Raw genomic sequence first — 22,178 nt, forward strand, 5'->3', positions numbered from 1 at the left:
AGCAGAGATCATGCCAGTGCACTCCAGCCTGGGCAACAGACAGAGTGAGACTGTCTCAAAAAACAATTTTTTTTTTCATTTAAAAAAAACCGCTGCCTAGTATACAGAATGAGATCCATAAGCATTAGCCTTTAATACTGTCACATGTATTCTAACAAGTTCTCCCCATCCTGTATTTAGACAGTTTGTTTTTTTTACCTTAAAGAGAACAGACGGTACAGACAGGAAACAAAGAAGCCCACTGTGGTCTGCTATTAGCCAGTGAGAGAGAAGTAAACTAAAACATATGTCTAAATGCTGATGGGCAAAGGAACGTGGGCCTTTGGGCACTCTCTCTGGATGGTGGCCTTTATCTCTAGCCTATGCCTTCCTTATTGGGTTATACTTGTTCCTTCTCTTTAAATATCCTGCACCCTGTGTTAGGCCTTCCTGGTGGTAACTGCAGGCAGTGATCATGATAAAGTCAAGTCATGTCCTTCGAGTTTAGCATCCTCTGGTTGCCACTCTGCATTGCTTGAACATAGGCTCAGGGGACAGTATTCTGGGGTCCTGCCCCAACCACCTCAGTCTGGTTCATACTCAGCTGCCCGACAGCTGCCAAAAGCATGAGTCTCACCCCTGTGCCCTTTGTGAACTGCAGGCAAGTATTCACGTTTTCTGTAACTCAATACCACCAGGCTTCCCTGTGATTTTGATTCTATGGGTAGATAGTGCTAATGACTGTGAGGATTTCTAAAACTAATAGTTCATCTCCCAAATTACCAAAAAACTAAAGCATACCACACACCTATGAGAATGGCCAAAATCTAAGACACCAAATGCTGGCAAGGGCGTGGAGTGATGGGAACTCTCGTTGCTGGAGGGAATGTGAAGTGGTGCAGCCATTTTGGAAGACAGTTTTACAGTTTCTTGCAAAACCAGACATATTCTTACCATACAATTCAGCAATTGTGCTTTTTGGCATGTACCCAAATGAACTGAAAACTCATATCCATACAAAACCCTGCACATTTATAGCAACTGTATAATTACCCAAACGTGGAAGCCACCAAGATGTCCCTCAGTAAGGGAACGGATAAACTGTGGTAAATCTAGACAATGGAATGTGATTCAGCACTAAAAAGAAATTAGCTATCAAGCCATGAAGAAACAGAGAAGCACCTTAAATGCACATTACTGAGTGAAAGGAGCCAGTCTGAAAAGGCTACATGCTCTATTGTTCCAACTGTGTGACCTTCTGGAAAAGGCAAACTATGGAGACAGTGGTTGCCAGTGGGGTGGGAGGAGGAGAGATGAACAGGAGGAACCCAGGGGAGTTTTAGGGCAGTGACACTATTCTGCACATTACTCTGAAGGGGGATTCACATCATTATACATCTGTTCAAACCCATAGAATGTATAACAGCAGAGTGACTCTTAATGTAAACTATGGACTTTGGGTCAAAATGCCGTGTCAATGTGAGTTCAGCAATTGTATCACATTTACTGCTGTAGTGGGGAATGCTGTTAACAGGTGAGGTTGTGAGTATGTAGGATCAGGGGCTATATGGGAATTCTCTATCTTTCTCTCAATTTTGCTATGAGTCTAAAACTGCTCTATAAATAAGGTTTATTAATCAAAAACAAAACCAAAAATACCTAAAGCATATGTTGACCAGCTCCCTTTCCCTCCACAGAGCTAGGATGCCTCATTCCCCAGTGCTTCCCCTGTCCTAGAAGTGCAGTAGTGATGAGAACTGGTTTCAAAAAAAAAAAAAAAAAAAAAAAGCAGAGGGGAGGAGAGATGGGAAGGGGAGGAGAAGGGAGGGATGGGGGAGGGGGAAGGGAGGAGAGAGGAGGGAAGAGGGGAGGAGAAGGGAGAGGAGGGGAGGGAAAGGGGGGGAGGGAAGAGAGAAAGGAAAAAGCGAGAAAAGACTATACTGCAATTTGAAGGTTAAGTTCCATGTGCCTGAATCCAGAGGTGCGTGCATCAGGTTTTGCAGGAACCCTGTACTTGGTTCCGGTTCTGACTATGCCACAAACCAGTTACGTGACCTTGGGCAAGTCCCTTTTTCATCAGTTTCCTCATCTCTAAACTAAGCGAGTTGTGATAAAATCCCTTCCCTCCTCCATCTGGCTGTGTGATTCAGCCTCCTAACAGGATGGGTGTGGGCGAAGCTGCTCTTGGCCAGCAGGTGGCAGCACTGGCTCCTTACTGTGGCTGCAGCCAAACGAACCATTCCTGGTCACGCTCTGGAGGCTTTTGTCTTCAGACCTGCAGCCTCAGCACTTAGCACCACTGCCGCGCCCCTCGTTACCTACAGGAAACTTCCAGCATGATGTCCTCGGGGCATTCTGGATAGAATTATTTTTAGGAGAAGGCAAACATAAATAATCCACGAAGGCCTCAGGAGCAGGAATGAAAAAGTGATGATCTTCTAAAAATATTTATTTTGTCACGACCCCCATGCCTGTCAACTCAAGGGTAAAGGTATTGTTCTCATTCTCTATTTTTCGCACTGAGAGCAGTGTGCCTGCACAAACAGTAAGTCTTCAGAAAGTATAAATTAATAAGTTCATTAAATAATATTTTCTTTTTTTTTTTTTTTTTTGAGATGGAGTTTCGCTCTTTTTGCCCAGGCTGGAGTGCAATGGCGTGATCTTGGCTCACCACAACCTCTGCATCCCAGGTTCAAGCGATTCTCCTGCCTCAGCCTCCTGAATAGCTGGGATTACAGGCGTGCACGACCACACCCAGTTAATTTTTGTATTTTTAGTAGAGACAGTGTTTCACCATGTTGGCCAGGCTGGTCTCCAACTCCTGACCACAGGTAATCCACCCGCCTTGGCCTCCCAAAGTGTTGGGATTACAGGCATGAGCCACCGCACCTGGCCCATAATATTTTCATTTGATCATTTCAAGCTAATTCTTACAGACTACCTTAGAAGTAGAAACCTAATATTTACTGAATGAGTAAACAATATGGAGGTAAACAAAAATTACTTAACATCAACTATACTAGTCAGGCTCTGCACTAGGGTTACAACGAGAAGTAAGAAATACTCTGCGTGGTGGTTACCGACGTGGGCCTGGGACCTTCCTGGACTGGATCCAGTTGCTACTTCTTTGTGTCCTTGGGTAAGTTATTTAACCTCTTTGTTCTTTCTTTCCCTTGTTTGTAAAATGGGGATAATAATAGTATCCACCTCATAAGGTTGTTGTGGGTTAAGGGTGATAAGGTTTGGCTCTGTGTCCCCACCCACCTCTCATCTGAGCTGTGATCCTTAGTGTTGGAGGAGAGGCCGGGTGAGAGGTGATTGGATCATGGGGGTAGGTTTCCCCCATGCGTTCTCATGATAGTGAGTTCTCACCGGATCTGATGGTTTAAAAATGCTTGGCACTTCCACCCTCACTCTCTCTCTCCTGCTCTTCCATGGTAAGAAGGTACTTGCTTCCCCTTCGGCCACTGTAAGTTTCCCGAGGCCTCCCAGTCATGCTTCCTATTAACCCTGTGGAACTGTGAGTCAGTTAAACCTCTTTTGTTCTGAAATTACCTCGTCTCAGGTAGTTTTTAATAGCAGTGTGAGAATGGATTAATACAACAGGTAAAGCCCTCAGCATTCCGCTGGGGGAAGAGATCATTAAAACGCATAGCTATGAAGGGGCCTGGCACGCACCCTAACCTGGCTTTAGAAGGCTGGAGAAAGCTTCCTGAGAGAGGAAACAGGACTCAGCCAGGTGAAGAGCTTTACAGATTTGGGACACAGTGTTTGGTGCTGGAGAAGTTTTGGAGCTTCTGGAGCTTTTGGAGAAGAGAAGTTTTGGAGCTCCACTTGGTCTGGCTGGAGCTCCCCTCAACAAGGGGAGGTGTGTGTGATGACTAGAGGGCGGCAGGAGCTGCATGCCCTCAGGCCTTATGGGCCAGGTGGTAGAGTTTGGGACCTTATCCTGCCAGCAGTAGAAGGCACTGAATGACTTTCCCAAGGAAGTGCATGGACCATATTTCTGTTTTAGAAAGACCATCACTCTTGGCCAGGCATGGTGGCTCACATCTATAACCCCAGCATTTGGGAGGCTGAGGCAGAAGGATTGCTTGAGTCTGGACAACATGGTGAGGCCCCATCTCTTTCATTAAAAAAAGAAAGTAGGGTCGGGTGTGGGGGCTTACGCCTGTAATCCCAGTACTTTGGGAGCCGAGGCAGGTGGATCACTTGAGGTCAGGAGTTCAAGACCAGCCTGGCCTACATTGTGAAACCCTGTCTCCACTAAAAATACAAAAAAAAAAAAAAAAAATTAGCCAGCTGTGGTGACACACACTTGTAATCCCAGCTACTTGGGAGCCAGGATAACTGCTTGAACCCGGGAGGCCAAGGTTGCAGTGAGCTGAGATCATGCCACTGCCCTCCTGCTTGGGCGATGGAGTGAGACTTTGTCAAAAAAAAAAAAACAAAAAAAGTAGAAGGACCACCATTCTTTATCCAGAATGGGTTAGAAGACAGCTGAGTCAAGATGAAGACTGGGAGATAGCTGCTGTTGCAAGCTTGGAATTAGGGTGGCCTGCAAGAAAGAAGTATCAGTGGAGACAGAGTTGAAGGTGTTGATTTGACAGATAATGGAGGAAGAACATATTGAAATCAGAGGTGGACTTTTTAAGGAGGATGCTCAAAATTAACAAAGACATTGAGAGAGGCTAAGTAAACTAAGGACTGAACAATTTCAAGCATTTGCATGGTTCTCATTACTTGCTAAATGGACTGTTATGTTTGTCCCTCCTGCTGCACTCCGAACAAACCCCAGCCTTTCACCCCCACCTTTCCCTGGTTGCCTGCTGATGACGTTTCCTATCTGTTAATGGTACCAGCCCCTGCGGTCAAGACTCCTCCAATCCCAGAGCCAGTCATATTTTGCCAATGCTCTTGAACATCTTCCTACATATTTCTTACACCCCTCCTATCCTCTCATTCCCATTGCTGCTGAAAATCCATTTCCTTCATCTCTGACTGAGCTCTGGAATGGCCACATAATTAAGTGGTCTCCTGATTTCAAATTTCCATCTGATTTCAGATTTTCAGCCATTGGTAGGATAAGCTTGCTAAAATACCAATCCCCATTTATTACTCTACTTCAAATCTGGCCTTCAGGATACATACCGATTTCTTAGCCTGGAAGGTAGGCTTTTAAGGCCTGGCTCAACCCAAATCCCCATGCTGCAACCACACTGGCCCCACTCTCCTACCCTGAACCCTTGTGACTCGTTGCTCCGGCTGGAGTGTCTGTGCCAGTGTCTTTCAGATGCTTCTGCCTCAAAGGACCTGCTTCTGACTGCTATGGGTTGGGTTTATCAGTTGGTCCCTGTTTTTCCCCCAGGCTCTTCCAGGACTGCCGCTGTTTGAGGCTGTCTCCTCTTTGAACTCATCAGTGGCAGGGATTCTGTTGCTCTCATCTTTATTTTTAATTTATTTTTATTTTTTGGAGACAGGGTCTCGTTTTGTCACCCAGTCTGGAGTGCAGCGGCACAATGATCATAGCTTACTGCAGCCTTGACCTCCCAGGCTCAAGTGATCTTCCCATCTCGCCCTCCCACCCTTGCCCCCAGCCCCCACCGCCTACTATCCCTGAGTAGCTGGGGCTAATTTTTAATTTTTTTCTAGAGATAGAGGCCTCATTATGTAGCCCAGGCTGTTCTCAAACTCCTGGGCTCAAGCAACCCTCCCACTTCAGCTTCTCAAAGTGCTGGGATTACAGTCGTGAGCCATCATGCCTAGCCAGCCCTCATCTTTGTATCCCAGAACTCGGCATAAGGTCAAAGCTTAGAAGACCTTCAGCAAGCTCTATCTGGTTCTCAGATGCATCGTAGCACTTTGCAATGTGTGGGACATCATAGGCCATAAATTATATTGAGTGAGTAAAGAGTGTATGCTGGCTACCCACCAGAACTTGTCAGCCACCAGACCACCGCTGTGAGGGGTACCCCCATCCCCACCATGAAAAAAAAAAGGCTGTGGAGGATTCTGAGCTTGTGTGCATATAACCTGACACAACTATCTAGAACGTTGCCAACCCCTGCGTGGTCTGCACCAGTGTCATCCAATAGAACTTTCTGCAATGAAGGAAATGTTCTGTATCTGCACTGATCAATACGGCAGTCACAAGACACACATATAGCCACTGAACACTTGCAGTGTGGTAATCTGACTAGGGATATAAATTTTAAATGTTATTAATTTTAATTAACTTAAGTTTAGCTGGGTGTGGTGGCTCATGCCTGTAATCCCAGCACTTTTTTTTTTTTTTTTTTTTTGAGATGGGGTCTCACTCAGTCACCCAGGCTTCAGTGCAGTGGCACAATCACGGCTCATTACAGCCTCTGCTTCCCAGGCTGAAGCAGCCCTCCCACCTGAGCATCCTGAGCAGTTGGGACTACAGGCATGTGCCACCACACCTGGCTAATTTTTTATGTATTTTTTTTTTGTAGAGACAGGGTATCACTGTGGCAAGCCAGGTCTCACTAACGCAGGCCTCCATTAAAACTGTCCCAGCTCTGACTGAGTAGCTAGGTTAAACATTAAAGCTGATTGAGCCAGTGCCCTTATACAAAGGGCGGACTGTAACAAAGAGCCCACCAAGAGTTGTGCCTAGGCTTTTCCTGGGCCTTGAAGCATGACAAGATAATGAAGGAATTCTTAACAGGACCCTTTTACAATTAAACAAGTTTTATTGGGGGTCTGAAGAAACTCCCCAGGCCTCCACAAACAAGTTTACTGGGATCTAAAGGAACTCCCCAAACCTTTATGACTTAACAGGAGACAAGATAAGGGTAATCACCCCAGCACCTACACCTATTTAGATTAAGTAAATTTACTGAGGCTCCAGAAGAAGGTCTTCGGGACTCAGACCTTAGTTATAGATTAAAAGAAGTTAATCACTTATGTCTTTAGATTAATGCACACTTACACACAGACATATAGCTTGAAGGTATATACACTCTGAAAAACTTCGTAATTTTGAGTTGGTCTGGCGATAATTTCCAGGCCTTCTCCCTGTAACTGGTTACAGAAATAAAAACTCTCTTCCTCCCCAGTTCATCTGCATCTCATTATTGGGCTGCGAGAAACAGCAGCCTGACTCTCAGTTTGGTTTGGGAACATCACCATGTTGCCCAGGCTAATCCCAGCACTTTAGGAGGTTGAGGCAGGAGGACTGATTGAGCCCAGAAGCTCAAGACCAGCCTGGGCAACATAGCAAGATCCAGTCTCTACAAAAAATTAATTAAAAAAAAATTAGTCAGGTGTGGTGGCATGCATCTGTAGTCCCAGCTCTCAGGAGGCTGAGGTGGGAGGACTACTTGAACCCAGGAGTTTGAGGCTGTAGTGAGCTGTGATTGCACCACTGCACTGAAGCCTGGGCAACAGAGTGAGGCCCCATCTCTTTCATTAAAAAAAAAAGTAGGGTCGGGTGTGGTGGCTCATGCTTGTAATCCCAGTACTTTGGGAGGCCGAGGCAGGCAGATCACTTGAGGTCAGGAGTTCAAGACCAGCCTTGTCAATGTGGTGAAACCCTATCTCTACTAAAAATACAAAAAATTAGCCGGGCGTGGTGGCACGCTCCTGTAGTCCCAGCTATTTGGGAGGCTGAGGGGAGAGAATCACTTGAACTCAGGAGGTGGAGGTTGCAGTGAGCCGAGATCGTGCCACAACTGTACTCCAGCCTGGGCGACAGAGACTCCATCTCAAAAAAAAAAAAGAATGTGGAACATTTTACAAAACCTTGTCCATGATCTTGCCAGCCCAGCAGAATCCCCTGTCTAAAACAAACAAACAAATTAAATGGCCACATGTAGTCAGTGGCTGCCATATAGTACAGTGTAGGTCTGTGCCTATCTCCATTAACCTTAACATGCCAAAACAAAACCACCAAAGGTTGAACTGAGATGTTTCTATAGCACAGAATGATATCAACTTGGATGAGATGGGAGTTACTAATATATGAGAAAATATATCAGGCATATTTTATCAATATGTAGTTATCCAATTCTTGTGATTCCAGGATGTCAAATTAGTGCTTAGTAACAGATTAGATATTAGTCTAATGCACAGGTACTACATTGGCTAAGCTGCTCCTATTTCTCTATCCTCCTTCATATGACCTCTCTGCCTCTACCGGAAGAACCTGCATTTTGCCGTGACTTTAATGCATGCCTACTGATGGGAGGAGGAGGTGTGATGGGTAGCCATAGAACTATAATCTAAAAGCTTGAAATTAATTTGAATCAACACAATTTACAATAGAAACCACAAATTTTTTACTTTCTCTTAAGGTATTTTTTAGAGAGGATATGGAAGAAGGCCAGTTATTTCCAGCCAAGTACAAGCTCTCCTCCTAAGTTTATTTCATGTATCTCCCTCGGGTATTTTTCTCTCTTGCTCAACCTCAATTAGTCAGCATTAAATGATTACCACGACCTCCTCTCCAAGAGCCTGGTGTGTCAGAGGGACTCAGGCAGCACTCAGCAGTGTGATCTCCTTGCCAGTGAGGCAGTGTTGTTTCATCTTCCTGTAACCCCATGAGCTCAGTTCAGCTTCCTTGGCTGCAGGACACTGAGCAGTGTGGGACTTGCTGGCTGCTGGGAACTGTGTGTTCCACAGATGCTTGACATTCTTGGGACCCAGGTGCTTCAGCAAGCTTTTCAGAAAGTTTTCTCCTCTGCTGAGGCAACCTTCTTCAGGAATAGCTTACAAGTAAAAAAGACTAAGGCTTTTTCTCAGATAGGAACATCCAGACGCATTACAAACATCTGGGATTCTGCTGGGCCGGCAAGACCATGGACAAGGTTTTGTAAAATGTTCCACATTCCTTTTTTTTATTTTTATTTTTTGAGATGGAGTCTCGCTCTGTCGCCCAGGTCGGAGTACAATGGCATGATCTCGGCTCACTGCAACCTCCACTTCCTGGGTTCAAGTGATTCTCCCCGCTCAGCCTCCCGAGTAGCTGGGACTACAGGAGCATGCCGCCACGCCCGGCTAATTTTTTGTATTTTTAGTAGAGATAGGGTTTCACCATGTTGACCAGGCTGGTCTTGAACTCCTGACCTCAAGTGATCCGCCTGCCTTGGCCTCCCAAATTGCTGGGATTATAGGCATGAGCCACTGCACCCGGCCAAATGTTCCACATTCCTATGAGTCTATTGTACATTCTAAGAGATTCCCTACAAAATATATTTAAAAGTTCTTTCTTTTAAAAGAAACTTTGTAATTTAAAAAATAATTCTATTCAAAGGCTGAGAAAGAACTCAGAATGTACTCTAGTATTGAAATTCAGTTTCCTTGGAGTCCTTATCAGAGAATGAGAAACCTCAGGCCTTAAGATGGTTTTTAGCTGTTCTATCCCCCACTCCCATAGCAGAGCAGTGACTCAGGTATAAATACCTGAAATTATTTAATGCCCTGAAGGGCAAAGTAACCAGAATTTTGTCAGCTCCACAGCATGGAGGGCAAGGCTTGAAAGCAAATCTGCACAACATCCTCTTCACAAAGGTAGGGAGATTTTAAAAAACAAACCAACCAACCAACCCAGCCCTTCCTTATATTCTCGAACACTAAAGGCCAGCTCCACAAAGCCCACAGTGAAGAAATGGATGGACAAACAAATCCAAAAGCCTGAGCCAAGAAGGGACAATAGCTTCACATCCTGTTTGCAGGAGGAAATGGAAGCTGGAAGCAGCAGTTCCCTACGGACCCCTTTGAGCTTTACGTCTATGTTTTCTTCTTTGCAAACACAGCCAGGTCTCCCGTGGATTCTAGAGCTCCCTCCTGCCTTCCACTCCCAGTTGTTTTTCTAACAACCCAAGACTCAGTCAAACTTGAGAGCAGCCAGTGTACTCTGTGGCCAGCTCCTGATGGCTTTAGGAAGGATGTGAGGAGGGCAGGGGAGCTTGCAAGCCACTTTCATCGCTCTCAGATATTAGATCCCATTTCCAAGGCCAAGGACGTGACTGATTCTGTGTTGCTTCTCCGAGCCTGCAAATTATTTGGCTTTTCTTCCTTAATAGCTCATGAAGGCAAATGACAATTACAGCACTACTTGTAATAGACAATAACAAAACAACTGGAAACAGCCTATCCAGAAGTTCAGAAATGGTTTAAAATGCAAAGGCCCGGTGCGGTGGCTCATGCCTGTAATCCCAGCACTTTGGGAGGCCGAGGTGGGCAGATCACCTGAAGTTGGGAGTTCAAGACCAGCCTGACCAACATGGAGAAACCCTGTCTCTACTAAAAATACAAAATTAGCAGGGCATGGTGACGCATGAATCCCAGCTCGGGAGGCTGAGGCAGGAGAATCACCTGAACTTGGGAGGTGGAGATTGTGGTGAACCGAGATCACGCCATTGCACTCCAGCCTGGGCAAAAAGAGCAAAACTGTTTAAAAGAGAGAGAAAAAAAGAAATGGTTTAAAATATTCTGGTGCATCTACAAAAGAGAAAGTCCTGTAGGTGCTATTATCTAATGACCTAGTTCTTCATGCTGAAACTTCTCTGCCATAATGCTAAGGGAATAAAACAAACTGCAGAGCACCATGATCCCATTTTGGGTTTAAAAATACGCAAAAAAAAAAAACCCAAAAAACTTTACCAGAACCATGTTTGGATCCTGACTGGAAGAAACCACTTGTAAAATGCTATTTTTTAAGACAAGGGAAACTTGAATACTAACTGGGTAATAATATATAAAACCAAGGATTTTGTTTTTAAAAAATGTGTTTTAGAACAGGTTTTTGTTAAATGTGACAAGATATTGTGATTATGTAAGAAAATGTCCACATTTTTAAAAGATGTACAGTGAAGAATGCACTTAACATGATTTTGGGATTTGTTTTAAAATAATTCGGAAAAGAGGAAAAAAGAAAAAAGGGGCTGAATAAAGTAAGTATTGAAGATAAGTGTATGGAGGTTGATTCTACTATTCTCTCTTCTTTTGTATATGTTTACATTTTTCTTTTTTTGCCATCTCACCAATTTAATAAAAAGTAGAAAATTCAATCAATCATCAGTCAATCTTTTCATTTCCAAAAGGATCAAACAACCTATGGGGCATAATAGGATCTATTCTTTTAATGTCTTCAAGGAACAACCAGAAAGTTTTAAGCAATTTTCAGTATGATCATACAAATAATTGAGACAATTATCTTTCAAGTTTCCTGTCTGAGTATTTCAAACAAAAATGCTATTATTGCTGAAGTGAGTTGATAAATGCTCTGAAATCCCCACATCACTTGATACCTCTGGGAAATTTAAGTGGCCTTCATATTTCAAGCTCATTAATACCAGTGGAAATCATACCTGCAATAACAGAGATGAACTTTCAGCACATAGGAACCTGGCTTTCCATCACTGATGAACAGGGTATAACAGAATGGTGACTCTAGGCTGTATGTGAGTTGTAATTCCTGTCATGTAGTTTTGTTACACTCAGCCAGTCATATACTTTTATTTTCACCTCTTTTGGGCAGCAATAGGAATTTGTGAAATGGTTTTTGTGGAGTCAAGAGTAAGTCTGTGGTTGGCATTATGAATCTCTCTGATGCCATGGCCAGAATCTCTGCCTACCTACTTTCTCTATCTAAATCAAGATACATCTATTATTGTATCACTGGAAAAAACTGAGACAGATCATAGCGCTGAACATAATCCAAGATACACATAAAGCTATGAGTAAAGTTAATGTACAAAGTGTATATGGAGTGTACAATCTGTGTACAGTGGTAGAAAGTGACCCACAAATTTGGCTAGGACCTAGAGAGTAGCAAAAGCAAAGAGACAAATACAATCAGTGACAAGTCACTGCACACGACTAGTATGAAACAAAATTTTCATAAGAAACAGTTTTCCTGATGTATTACTTGTTTTCACGCTACTATAAAAAATACCTGGGACTGCAGGCCAGGTGTGGTGGCTCACGCCTGTAATCCCAGCACTTTGGGAGGCCAAGGCGGGCAGATCACTTGAGGTCAGGAGTTCGAGACCAGCCTGGCCAACATGGTGAAACCCTATCTCCACTACAATACAAAAAAAAAAAATTAGCCAGGAATGGTGGCGCATGCCTGTAATCCCAGCTACCCAGGAGGCTGAGGCAGGAGAATCACTTGAACCCAGGAGGTGGAGGTTGCAGTGGGCCGAGATCGTGCTACTACACTCCAGCCTGGGCGACAGGGTGAGACTCCAACTCAAAAAACAAACAAACAAAAAATAAACAAAAACAAAACCCCAAGACTGGGTAATTTATGAAGAAAAGAGGTTTAATTGGCTCACCGTTCTGCAGGTTACACAGGAAGCATAGCGTCTTTGGCTTCTGGTGAGGCCTCAGGAAGCTTCCAAACATGGCGGAAGGCAAAGGGGGAGTGAGGCTTCTCACGAGACGTCTCACGTGGCGGGAGGAGGAGCGAGAGAGCAAAGTGGGAAGGTGCTGCATACTTTTAAACAACCAGGTCCCGTGAGAACTCACAATCACGAGAACAGTACCAAGGAGGACGGTGCTAAACCATTCATTAGAAATCTACCCCCTGTGATCCAATCACCTCCCACCAGACCTCACCTCCAACGCTGGGTATCACAATTCGACAGGAGATTTAGGCTGCGACACAGATCTCAACCATATCATCTGGTATTAAATCCAGAGAGATATTTGTGCTGTGGGTCTTTATAAAACTGAAAAATGTATGACAGGGAACAACGTTCTCAAAGTCATCCTGGCAGTAAAGTACAATAAGTAGCTAGTTTCCTAGGACTCTTTTTTTATGACACACTTCAGTGTAGGCTGATAGAATTATGTCAAAGGGGCTGGGCACGGTGGCTCACACCGGTAATCCCAGCACTTTGGGAGACTGAGGCGGGCATCTCTACCAAAAATACAAAAAATTAGCCAGGTGTGGTGGCACGTGCCTGTAATGCCAGCTACTGGGGAGGCTGAGGTGGGAGAATCACTGGAACCTAGGAGGTGGAGGTTGCAGTGAGCCAAGATCATGCCACTGCACTCCAGCCTGGACGACAGAGCAAGTCTCTGTCTCAAAAAAAATTTTTTTTTCAAATTATGTCAAAGGGTAATTCCATTAAAGTAATTCTACAAAAAAAAATATAATGAAATTTTTCATAAAATATCTTGACTATGCAAGAGGAAAGTGCAGGGGAGAACCTGCCATAAAAGCAGATGGTTGGTTCCTACCACCAGCTCTACCAATGCCACAGATGCCACTTTCCTGCCCGTAGCTGCTCCCTCGCCTTCCCTACACAGTGGAAGGATTAAGTCAGAGGTTTCCCAGTCCAGTTAGCACAGGAACTACCCAGAGGGGTCAGAAGGGAGCCAACTGGGGTGAGAGAGTATCTGAGTTTCTTCTAAACACAGCTCAACTCATCTCCCTCAGGGGTGGAAGCTGCTTTCATAAATCATAAGTCCATCTTTGGTTGGCAAGGCCCCTATGTAGCTTGGAAACCAGAGCCCCAGCGGGTGGATGCCCTCCGACACTTAGTGCTGACTTGGAAGGAATTGCAGAGATGACAAAAATGTGATTCCGTCACTCACTGCTGCCCTTGTGTGGTGGAGGAAGCATCCCTTTTCTTTTCGTCACATCACGTAAGATGGATGCTGTTCACATGTGAGAATTACTCCCAGGGGAGTTCCTGCCAGCTGTAACTCGTCCTCTCCCACTCAAGAACGCATTAGGCTTTGCAAGCCCAAAGTTATGCAAGGCAGGGGCTCATTGTGAATCCAGGGTAATTTATAAAATTACTAAGTCACTGCAAAGCCTCAGTGTTTTATTAGTAACACATTATTTGTAACATAGTTCTCAACAAATTAAGTCACCATATTGTCTTCCAGACTGAGGTTAAAGATCTCAGACATCTGTGCCTACCACCTAGACTACACTACCCTCTCAAGTTCCTAAGGGACTCCCTAACCAGCTCCTAAGGGACTGGGAGAAAACTGCAACTGCATTTCAGGCACACAGCACGTTTATTTGAGTAAGGAAGCAGTTTGGTACTTCCTTTTGGTGTGAGAGGCCACAGGGCATAGTGGTTAGGAACAAGGCTTTGGATCAAACAGCAGCCCCAGGCCCAGCCCCTCTTCTCTGTACCTTTATTAGCTAAGTGGCCCTGGGCAAGCCATATAATCTTTCAAACAATGGGATTAAGATTAGTACAATTACTATTAACTCACAGAAATAACAGAGCAAGAAATGCAAAGTGCCTGGCTCACGCTAAATATTTGGTAACTATTAGTTACTTCCATTCATGTCACCTGTCACCTCCACCCTGTGGCAAGCTCCTTGAGGAGCTTTATCTTCTTTGTTTTGTTTCCTTATGCTTAGCACAGTGCTTGGCACAGGACTGTTCTCAGTGTAGGCTGCTGAATGGATGAATCCTTCCACCCACTCATCGACCCAGGTAACATGTATTGAGCAGCTAAGTGCCAGGCACTGTTCCCCTTACTGCAGACGAAGCAGTGAACAAAACAGCAAGGTCCTGGCCTCTTGTTGCCTATGTTCTAGTGGGGGAGAACAGACAAGTGTGTACTGGGAGACAGGGAGAGAAATAGAGCAACTAGAGCAGAACTGAGGGGGCTAGGAAGGCTGAGGCGGTGGGGTGGGGGGCTTGCTCTTTTATGTATCACAGGTCTCCCTGAGGAGGTAACATTTGAGCAGAGACTTAAAGGAAGTCAGAGAGCAAACCACAGGAATATCTGCAGAAGGCGTGCTTCAGGCCCAGGGAACAGCATGTGCAAAGGCCCAGAAGCAGGCATATGGACAGCATTTTTGAAGAAAAGAAGGCAGATGTAGCTGGAATGGTATGAGTGAAAAGCGTATCTCTTTTTCTATTCTGGTCAAAATGAGCACACAACAGAATCCAGAAATTGAGAAAGATGTATTAAAATATTCACAAAAATACAACTGAAGATCAAAAAATAATAATGAGCTTGATGGTTTTTCCCTAGCTGATACATTTCCATTGAAAAACTACAGATAGTTTGAAATTTCAATCTCTAAGTAATGCCTTTTGAGTGCTCCCGTACAGAATTAGCACATAATTTTAAGAGGACCCTTTTTGCCAGGACGAAGACATGGAGAGGGCAGATCTGCCCTTTAGGCAACCCTAGTTCGTTATCTGCAACCAGGCAAGGAGTGCTGAGGCACAGGAAAAAGGGGAGCCAAAAGGGCTGCAGGGGTGGGTGTGCCGGGCTTGGGAAGAGGTCCTGCCCTGAGAGGCTCATCTCAGTGTGAGCAGCTTCCTTCAGGGAAACCTGTCCTGGCAGAGCACCATGCTGGCAGCTGCCCTTGCCTGGGGGGAAGGTTGGTGAGAACTGGTGAGGATTCTCTGCCAGAATGCCAGGGCGCTGACAGAGTTTGAGGTATCTGGTTGGGCAGGAGGCCAAGAAGTCGGGCTGGGGAAGGGAGTGGTAAGGGAGGAAAAGGCCTCCAGGTGTCATTCGAGTGAGTGGCCCCCACAGCACCAGCTTCACCAACACATGGTTCCGGCACTCTTGCTCTCAGGGAGCTCCGAAATGTTTCATTTATTCACAGGAACTGTTGAGAAAGGAGTGAAAAAACAATGCCCCTTTTCTCTGTAAAAAACAACTATAAGGAAACATGACACAGGCCTGTCTACAATGTGTGTCCTCTGTACCTCAAGCACAGCCTTAGTCAGCTATGTGGTTTTCACGGTGGCAAAGGCTCTCACCAGGAGTGTCAGCTTGAAGGATGGTGACAATCTCAACACCCTTCCCCTCCAAACACACATAAGAGGCCTTCTAAATGCTCCTATAGTTTTCAAAACAGATGCCCAAAAAGTTTTCGGATGCAAGGCAGAGTTGACCACTTTGTGGAAATGTCTCAGGGCCAGCACTGTGTCACTGTGTGTCACTCTCTTGGGCTGGGCCTATGAACATGGAAGGCAGCAGGGCAGGCGTTTTTTCTCCATTCCACGCAGAATACAGAGCAGACGCTGCCCAGCTTCAGATGTGTGTGGTGACCAAACCTGATCCCTGTTGACTCACACAGACGTGGCATGTAAGGTGGAACGTTACAAGAATAACAAAAATAGCTCCTCAAAAAAACAAAAGGCTTCATGTGTGGGACAGCGTTAGTTTTGAAACTCATATGCCCTTTATCTTACCACCTTGTGCACACCTCGAAATCTCAATCCTGTTTTATTCCCTTTATGAATTCTCTTGGAACTCAGCCTTCAAACATCCCCAGAAGATGACAAGATTAGGAGAAAAAGCAGCAGCTCATAATGGACTCCAAACTAGAGGGGAGAAAAAGTAACATTGCCCCTCACTCCCACTCACCCCAAACACGTTCTGCAGACCATCTAGACAGTATTCTTCCCATAATTGTGGGCTTTCGGACATTTTAAAAGGGGGAAATTAAAAAAAAAAAAAAACAACAACAAAGTTCAGAAAATGGGAGAAATGACAACATAAGTGTTGAATGATCTTCACCACACTTTCCATTCCCAGTAAAAAGTACAAATTCCTAGATTTTAAGTGGGGTGGGGAGTAGTGAATAGGAGAAAACAAGTTTTAGGGAAGGACAGCCAAACTGTCTAATCTAGGCTCTCATTAACCTCAACAGTCTTTGAGGCACCATGAAGCTGTTATAAAACCATGACTGATGCTGCCTCTTGCTGGAAGCATGACTGACGCTTTATAAAGAAGGTGATTCTTGCCAGCCGCAGTGGTGCAACTATAGTTCGTTCCAGCTACTCGGGAGGCTGAGGAGGGAGAATCACTTGAGCCCAAGAGTTCAAGGCTAGTCTGGGCAACATAGTGAGACTCTTCCTCAAAAAAAAAAAAAAAAAGCAAAAGAAGGTGATTCTCTAGAGAGCGAGCTCTGGGAGATTGGAGAGTGGCAACATAATGATCCCATTTCTGCCTACTTAGAAGGAAAGAAACTCCTCTCCTTTAGCTGTATGGTGACTGTTATTTCAAGCAGAAAGGACATCAGCAAAGAATAAAACCGATACCTTTTACTCTCCACATTACAAAAGTTCTCAAGCAAAGCTTGGATTTTCTGCTTAATCAGTATTGATCCAACAGTGTCCAGAATGAAGTGACCTTCCGCATTTATCCTTTGCTAATTCTTGCTATTATGAATCCAGAAATTGATACAGCACATTTCAAGGGTGCAAACCTAAAGTAAGTCTACACAACATGTAAGGCTAACAATTGCCCCATATTTTAGTGAGAAAAACATCAAAAAAACTTCTCAAATTGTTTTCAAGTGGCATAGCCAATGGGTATTTTTTAAAAGCTGCAGACAAATAAATGGTACTGATACTGTGCTAAAGGCCACCCTTGGTATGCTTCCATCATAGCATCTCCATCCTCCAACTACAATAAATGCTAAGACTGATTAAGCCCTTAGATTAAAAGGCCATGTCTACTGGAAATACTACAGGATCTGCTATTGACTCCATTAAGGCAAACCATTTCTAAATGATGGTGAAAGGAATGTTTCTGAAATCTCCCAATTGTAAATGACCCAAAAAGAAAGTACAAAAACAGCAAGACAATGGGTACACATGTAGAATCATACCATCTTTTCATCATGCAACACTGGCTCCTCACATCAGGACGATTAAATAGAATATTTATACATATCCTTTGTACACATCTTTCTCTCCCTCTGTGAGTACACATGTACTTGTCCTTGCCTGGGTCTCCAAGGCTACATGTGGTAATGGGCTACATTTTCTGCACAAGAGTCCAGTTTGGTTTTGTTTCTTGCTGAGGATATGCTCTAGGTCTTAATTTTTTCGGATATCCGCATACACCACAGACTCTGACTTGTTAATCTTGTCACTGTGATGTCCGCCGGAGTGGTCTAACTGTGCATATATGACTGGGCCCTGGAAAAGGGAAGCAGAAGGATTAGAGGACTGAAAAAGCTGGCGGTTCCTTCAGCTACAGGCATAGAAGCAATGATTAACGTGATCACATCAGGGTTCCAAAGCAAAGACTTCCCTCTTGAATGTCTTCAGGAAGACCTCTTATGGATGATACGTCCAGGACTGACTTTGAAACAAGGTTGGACATACGTTGACAATAGTTAAAGCAAGCACATGGGGCTTTGTTACATTATTCTTTCAACCTTTTTGATGTTTGAAAATTTCTGTAATAATATATTCCTTCTTAGGAATATCTCTTATCTTAATAGCTATCACAGAATTCCTCAGCTCTTACAATTGGGGTAAGAGTCTTAAGGACTAAGATGGGAACTTCCACCCACCTGAGACCCACAGAAATCATGAGCTTCAGAATAATCAGTCCATGCAAGAAACCAACATATTTGGTGCCACCCAAAGATACAATCAATTTGATCTGGTCAGTTATATAAATAGGTATAGTTTTAAACAAATAGTTTAAAAGCATTTCAAATATTCTTCAATACAACTACTTAACAGCATAATTCTTTTAGTCTGAGCCTATTGTGACCAATACAAATATTGCTTCCTTGATTTTTAATATCAGATAACTGTTCTTCCTGTTTTAAAATAAAATTAAAAAGAAAAAACAAAAAGCCACAATCTACACAGATATAAAGAAAAACCCTAAATCGAGTAAAGTAGAAAAGATCCCTTCTTAGCCTTAGCAGTAAGGAAGAGGTTACAATTCCAGGGAATTGTCAGGGTCCCATTCAGGAGAGCAAGGGAAGGTTGGGTGGCTTGGGGGCAGAGCGAATTCCCTAACTGTTGGGGGAAGAGGTCAGATAGGTGGCTGCACTTCATGACTCTTTCAGTCCAGACTCTTAAAATTGTAAACAACAACAAAATAGCCCTGGTTTTAAAAGAAAAATTTAATATTACCCAGTGTCAACTTTTCTCCCAATCTAGGGGAACTCTCCTTGAGAAGTCTAATAATGTGCTTAAGCTTTCACCTTTGAAATCATAAGCTCAGTAGCCAAAAGCACATGGTTTAAAATAAACACACTTACCCTCATCCAGGAGCCCTAACAACCTGTGTCCTTAGTGTGTAACCTGGGGTTCTGTGGAGTTCAGGTACTCCGACGTCTACAGAAGGGACAGGCCCAGTTGTAAGGGCTATACAATGGTGCATCTAAAAGCGGAGTTAGAAAATAACACTCGAGGACTAGATCCATTTGAATGATGGTAGATCTGCGGTCTGAATTATGTATGATATCATCTTTGTTGAACCTCAGAAAAGAGCACTGGTCACGTGGCCCTGGGCACATTTGTAAATTTCTAAACACAAGTTTCTTCATCTCTAAAATGGTACTACTAATAATATCTACATTTTTGTTTTTTGTTGTTATGAAAATTAAATAAGATGATACCTATAACTTAGGCAGTGTCTCACAGATAGTACTTAATACATGTTAGTTATTATCATGAACGTCTTGTTACACAAACGCACTTTAAAATGCACTGAGGTAACTGGTCAAGTAAATTAAATAGTCAAACTCTGTGTGTTTATCTTTAGTCTACAATGGCTGTCATAGGTAATATTAACAGATCACATGGTTAATAATCATACAGACCCTCCACATTCATCTCAGAAAGCTTTAAGTTAAATGCCAACCCCACCAAGAAACAAAAGGAAGTTAAAAAGACTGTTTTCGGCCGGGCGCGGTGGCTCAAGCCTGTAATCCCAGCACTTTGGGAGGCCGAGGTGGGCGGATCATGAGGTCAGGAGATCGAGACCATCCTTGCTAACACGGTGAAACGCCGTCTCCACTAAAAATACAAAAAAATTAGCCGGGCGTGGTGGTGGGCGCCTGGAGTCCCAGCTACTCGGGAGGCTGAGGCAGGAGAATGGTGTGATCCCAGGAGGCGGAGCTTACAGTGAGCCGAGATCGCACCACTGCACTTCCGCCTGGGCGACAGAGCGAGACTCCGTCTCAAAAAAACAAAAAAAAGACTGTTTTCTACTAGGAACAGAATTAAACTAACTGTTCCCTGGTAACAGCTATTTCCAAGAATAGGACAGACCTCCCAACATTAAATTATATAAATTCTTAGATAATAAAACCCCATATCATAATTCCTAAAAACTCACTAAGAGTTTTAGGGTATGTTCATGGGAGAAGGGGTTTACAATGTGTGACTGACTGCACAAATGGCTACAAACTCTTTCCTTCACTGCATCTTACTCTTTGCAACATAATGCTGTAGGTCCTTCCATCAAGAGTAGAAATCTGTTTCTCTACCCCTTGAATCTGGGCTGGTCTTGTGATCAGCTCTGACTAACAGAATGAGGCAGCAGTGATGCTGTGCAGTTTCCACACCCAGACCTCAACAGACCTTGCCACTTCCACTCTCTTACTGATCTTGGGACCCACACAGCCACCACTACCATGTGAAGAAGCCAAAGTCAGCCTGATGGCTGCTGAGAGACGCATGGCCCAGCTGTCCTCTGTCTGCCTGGCCAAAAGCCTGCCAATGGTTAGACTGTAAGTGAGACCACTGTAGACTGTCCAGCTACCAGTCAACCTTCTGGCCAACTGCAGATGCACAAGTGAGCCAGCAGAGATCAGCTGAGCTCATCCAGACCAGAATCTGCTCAACCAATCCACAGAATGGGGAGCCAAATAAATGGTGGCTGTTTTAAGCCACTATATTTTGGAGGATTTGTTATGTGGCAGTAGATAATTGATACACTATGTGAGTGGAAAAGAATGAGAACAGAGAAAGTAAAGAGGAAAAAGAACACAGAATTATCTTTTAGTCTGTAAATGTTAAAATATCAATGAGGTCTTTCATGTGAGACAGTATTGTCTTTCATGTCAAAAGAATACAACTATCTCTTGAACGTAAATGGGAAAACACTGAAGAAATCCCTTCCTGCTGATGGACTTGGTATTCTTCAAACTGGTTACCAATGCCTGATGTTATGCTCATTCCTCTTCCCCCTTAGAATATAATAAGGTCTTAAGTCAGGGACTTTGTTAACTTCCTAGAACTTGGCAGAACATAGGTGCTAGATGAAGGGATGGATGAAATAAAGGATGCAGAGAAATTGCGGATGTAGGCTGAGATTGGGGTCTGCTGACAGATCTAGCTCAATCTAGAACACCTCTATGAAGTCTGATTCTGAGTGCTATTTAGAGGTGGAAGGAGCCCTGAGTCTCTATGGAACATGCCTCAGCACCTCTATTTTGAGGGCAAATGAGGCTGCTCAGGACTTCAAGAGGATCCATTGAACCACGATCAACTTTGAAATGAACCCATCATTGCTAAGATGTTCACTTTTGGGTATAATAAAGAAGGAAAACAACAACAAAACCTACAATAACCTAGCTGTTTTCACTCTACCTCTTGGTACTCACCCTCCCCACCCTCCACTTCATTTATTTATTTATCTTTGCTTTCACACAAAGAATTACAACAATAAAGTGAAAAATTGGTCTGAATATGTTTTCAACTACTTTCTACATGAATAGGCCTTAGCTATTGAAAATGTTTCAAGAAACACATTGCATAATACAGGCCTATTATTTTAGCTACAACTAGAGATAAAATTACTTCTGAAGTTTACTTGTACCAAAATTAATTATTTATTCCAATAAAGAAACCATACTGGTGAAGGTTGGGGGAGAAGGTCCAGGAAGAAGGGATTCTAGAAAAGCAAAGAGACCTGCTTCTAAATACAAATTAACTGCTCAGGAGTCATTACGTTGTGTCCTGTAGTACACCTTTCATAGTCTCTGTAGCCTGTAGCCCTATTTAATTTGATTCTAGTCCTTCAGGTGTTAGAGGAATCATCCTCAACATCCTAGCACGAATCACTAAGACAGAACATCTGTTTTTACCATATGCTCATTGACTACTGACAGAACACCTTTTTTTTAGTATTTATTTCACTGTTTTTTAAGTAAAATATAAATATGAAACACAGCTATGTATTATGACTTTCTTTGAGATAAATGAGACAAATACTGATTATCAAAGTGGAGGTGAAAAAAATTGAACAGACAGGATAAAATATACACATGTCTTAGAACCAGACAGATCTGGCTCAGCCACTAACTGACCTTGAGCAAGTGACCTGCCTAACTAAGCCTGTTTCTTCATGTGTAAAATAGAGACAACAGAAGAACTTACCCTGGAGGACTGTTGTGAGGACTAAAGGAAAAACGCACATAACTACTTCTTGAAACATTACCCTATCTATGCTATACGCACTATAGCTGA

General features: G+C 43.6%; 1 protein-coding gene across 2 annotated transcripts in view; it reads right to left on the minus strand.

The window, feature by feature from the left end:
• Positions 1-14,872: 14,872 nt before the first annotated feature.
• Positions 14,873-22,178, minus strand: part of MPZL1 (myelin protein zero like 1) — a 70,145-nt gene continuing 62,839 nt past the window's right edge. For both annotated transcript variants that reach the window (XM_032161091.2, XM_032161090.2), the window contains one exon: positions 14,873-17,876. In XM_032161091.2, the coding sequence (XP_032016982.1) occupies positions 17,852-17,876 (25 nt within the window). In that variant the 3' untranslated portion in view covers positions 14,873-17,851. The remainder of the gene's footprint in view (positions 17,877-22,178) is intronic.

This window comes from Hylobates moloch, unplaced genomic scaffold (assembly GCF_009828535.3).
Source record: "Hylobates moloch isolate HMO894 unplaced genomic scaffold, HMol_V3 SCAFFOLD_8, whole genome shotgun sequence".
In the NCBI taxonomy this organism is placed as follows: Eukaryota; Metazoa; Chordata; class Mammalia; order Primates; family Hylobatidae; genus Hylobates; species Hylobates moloch.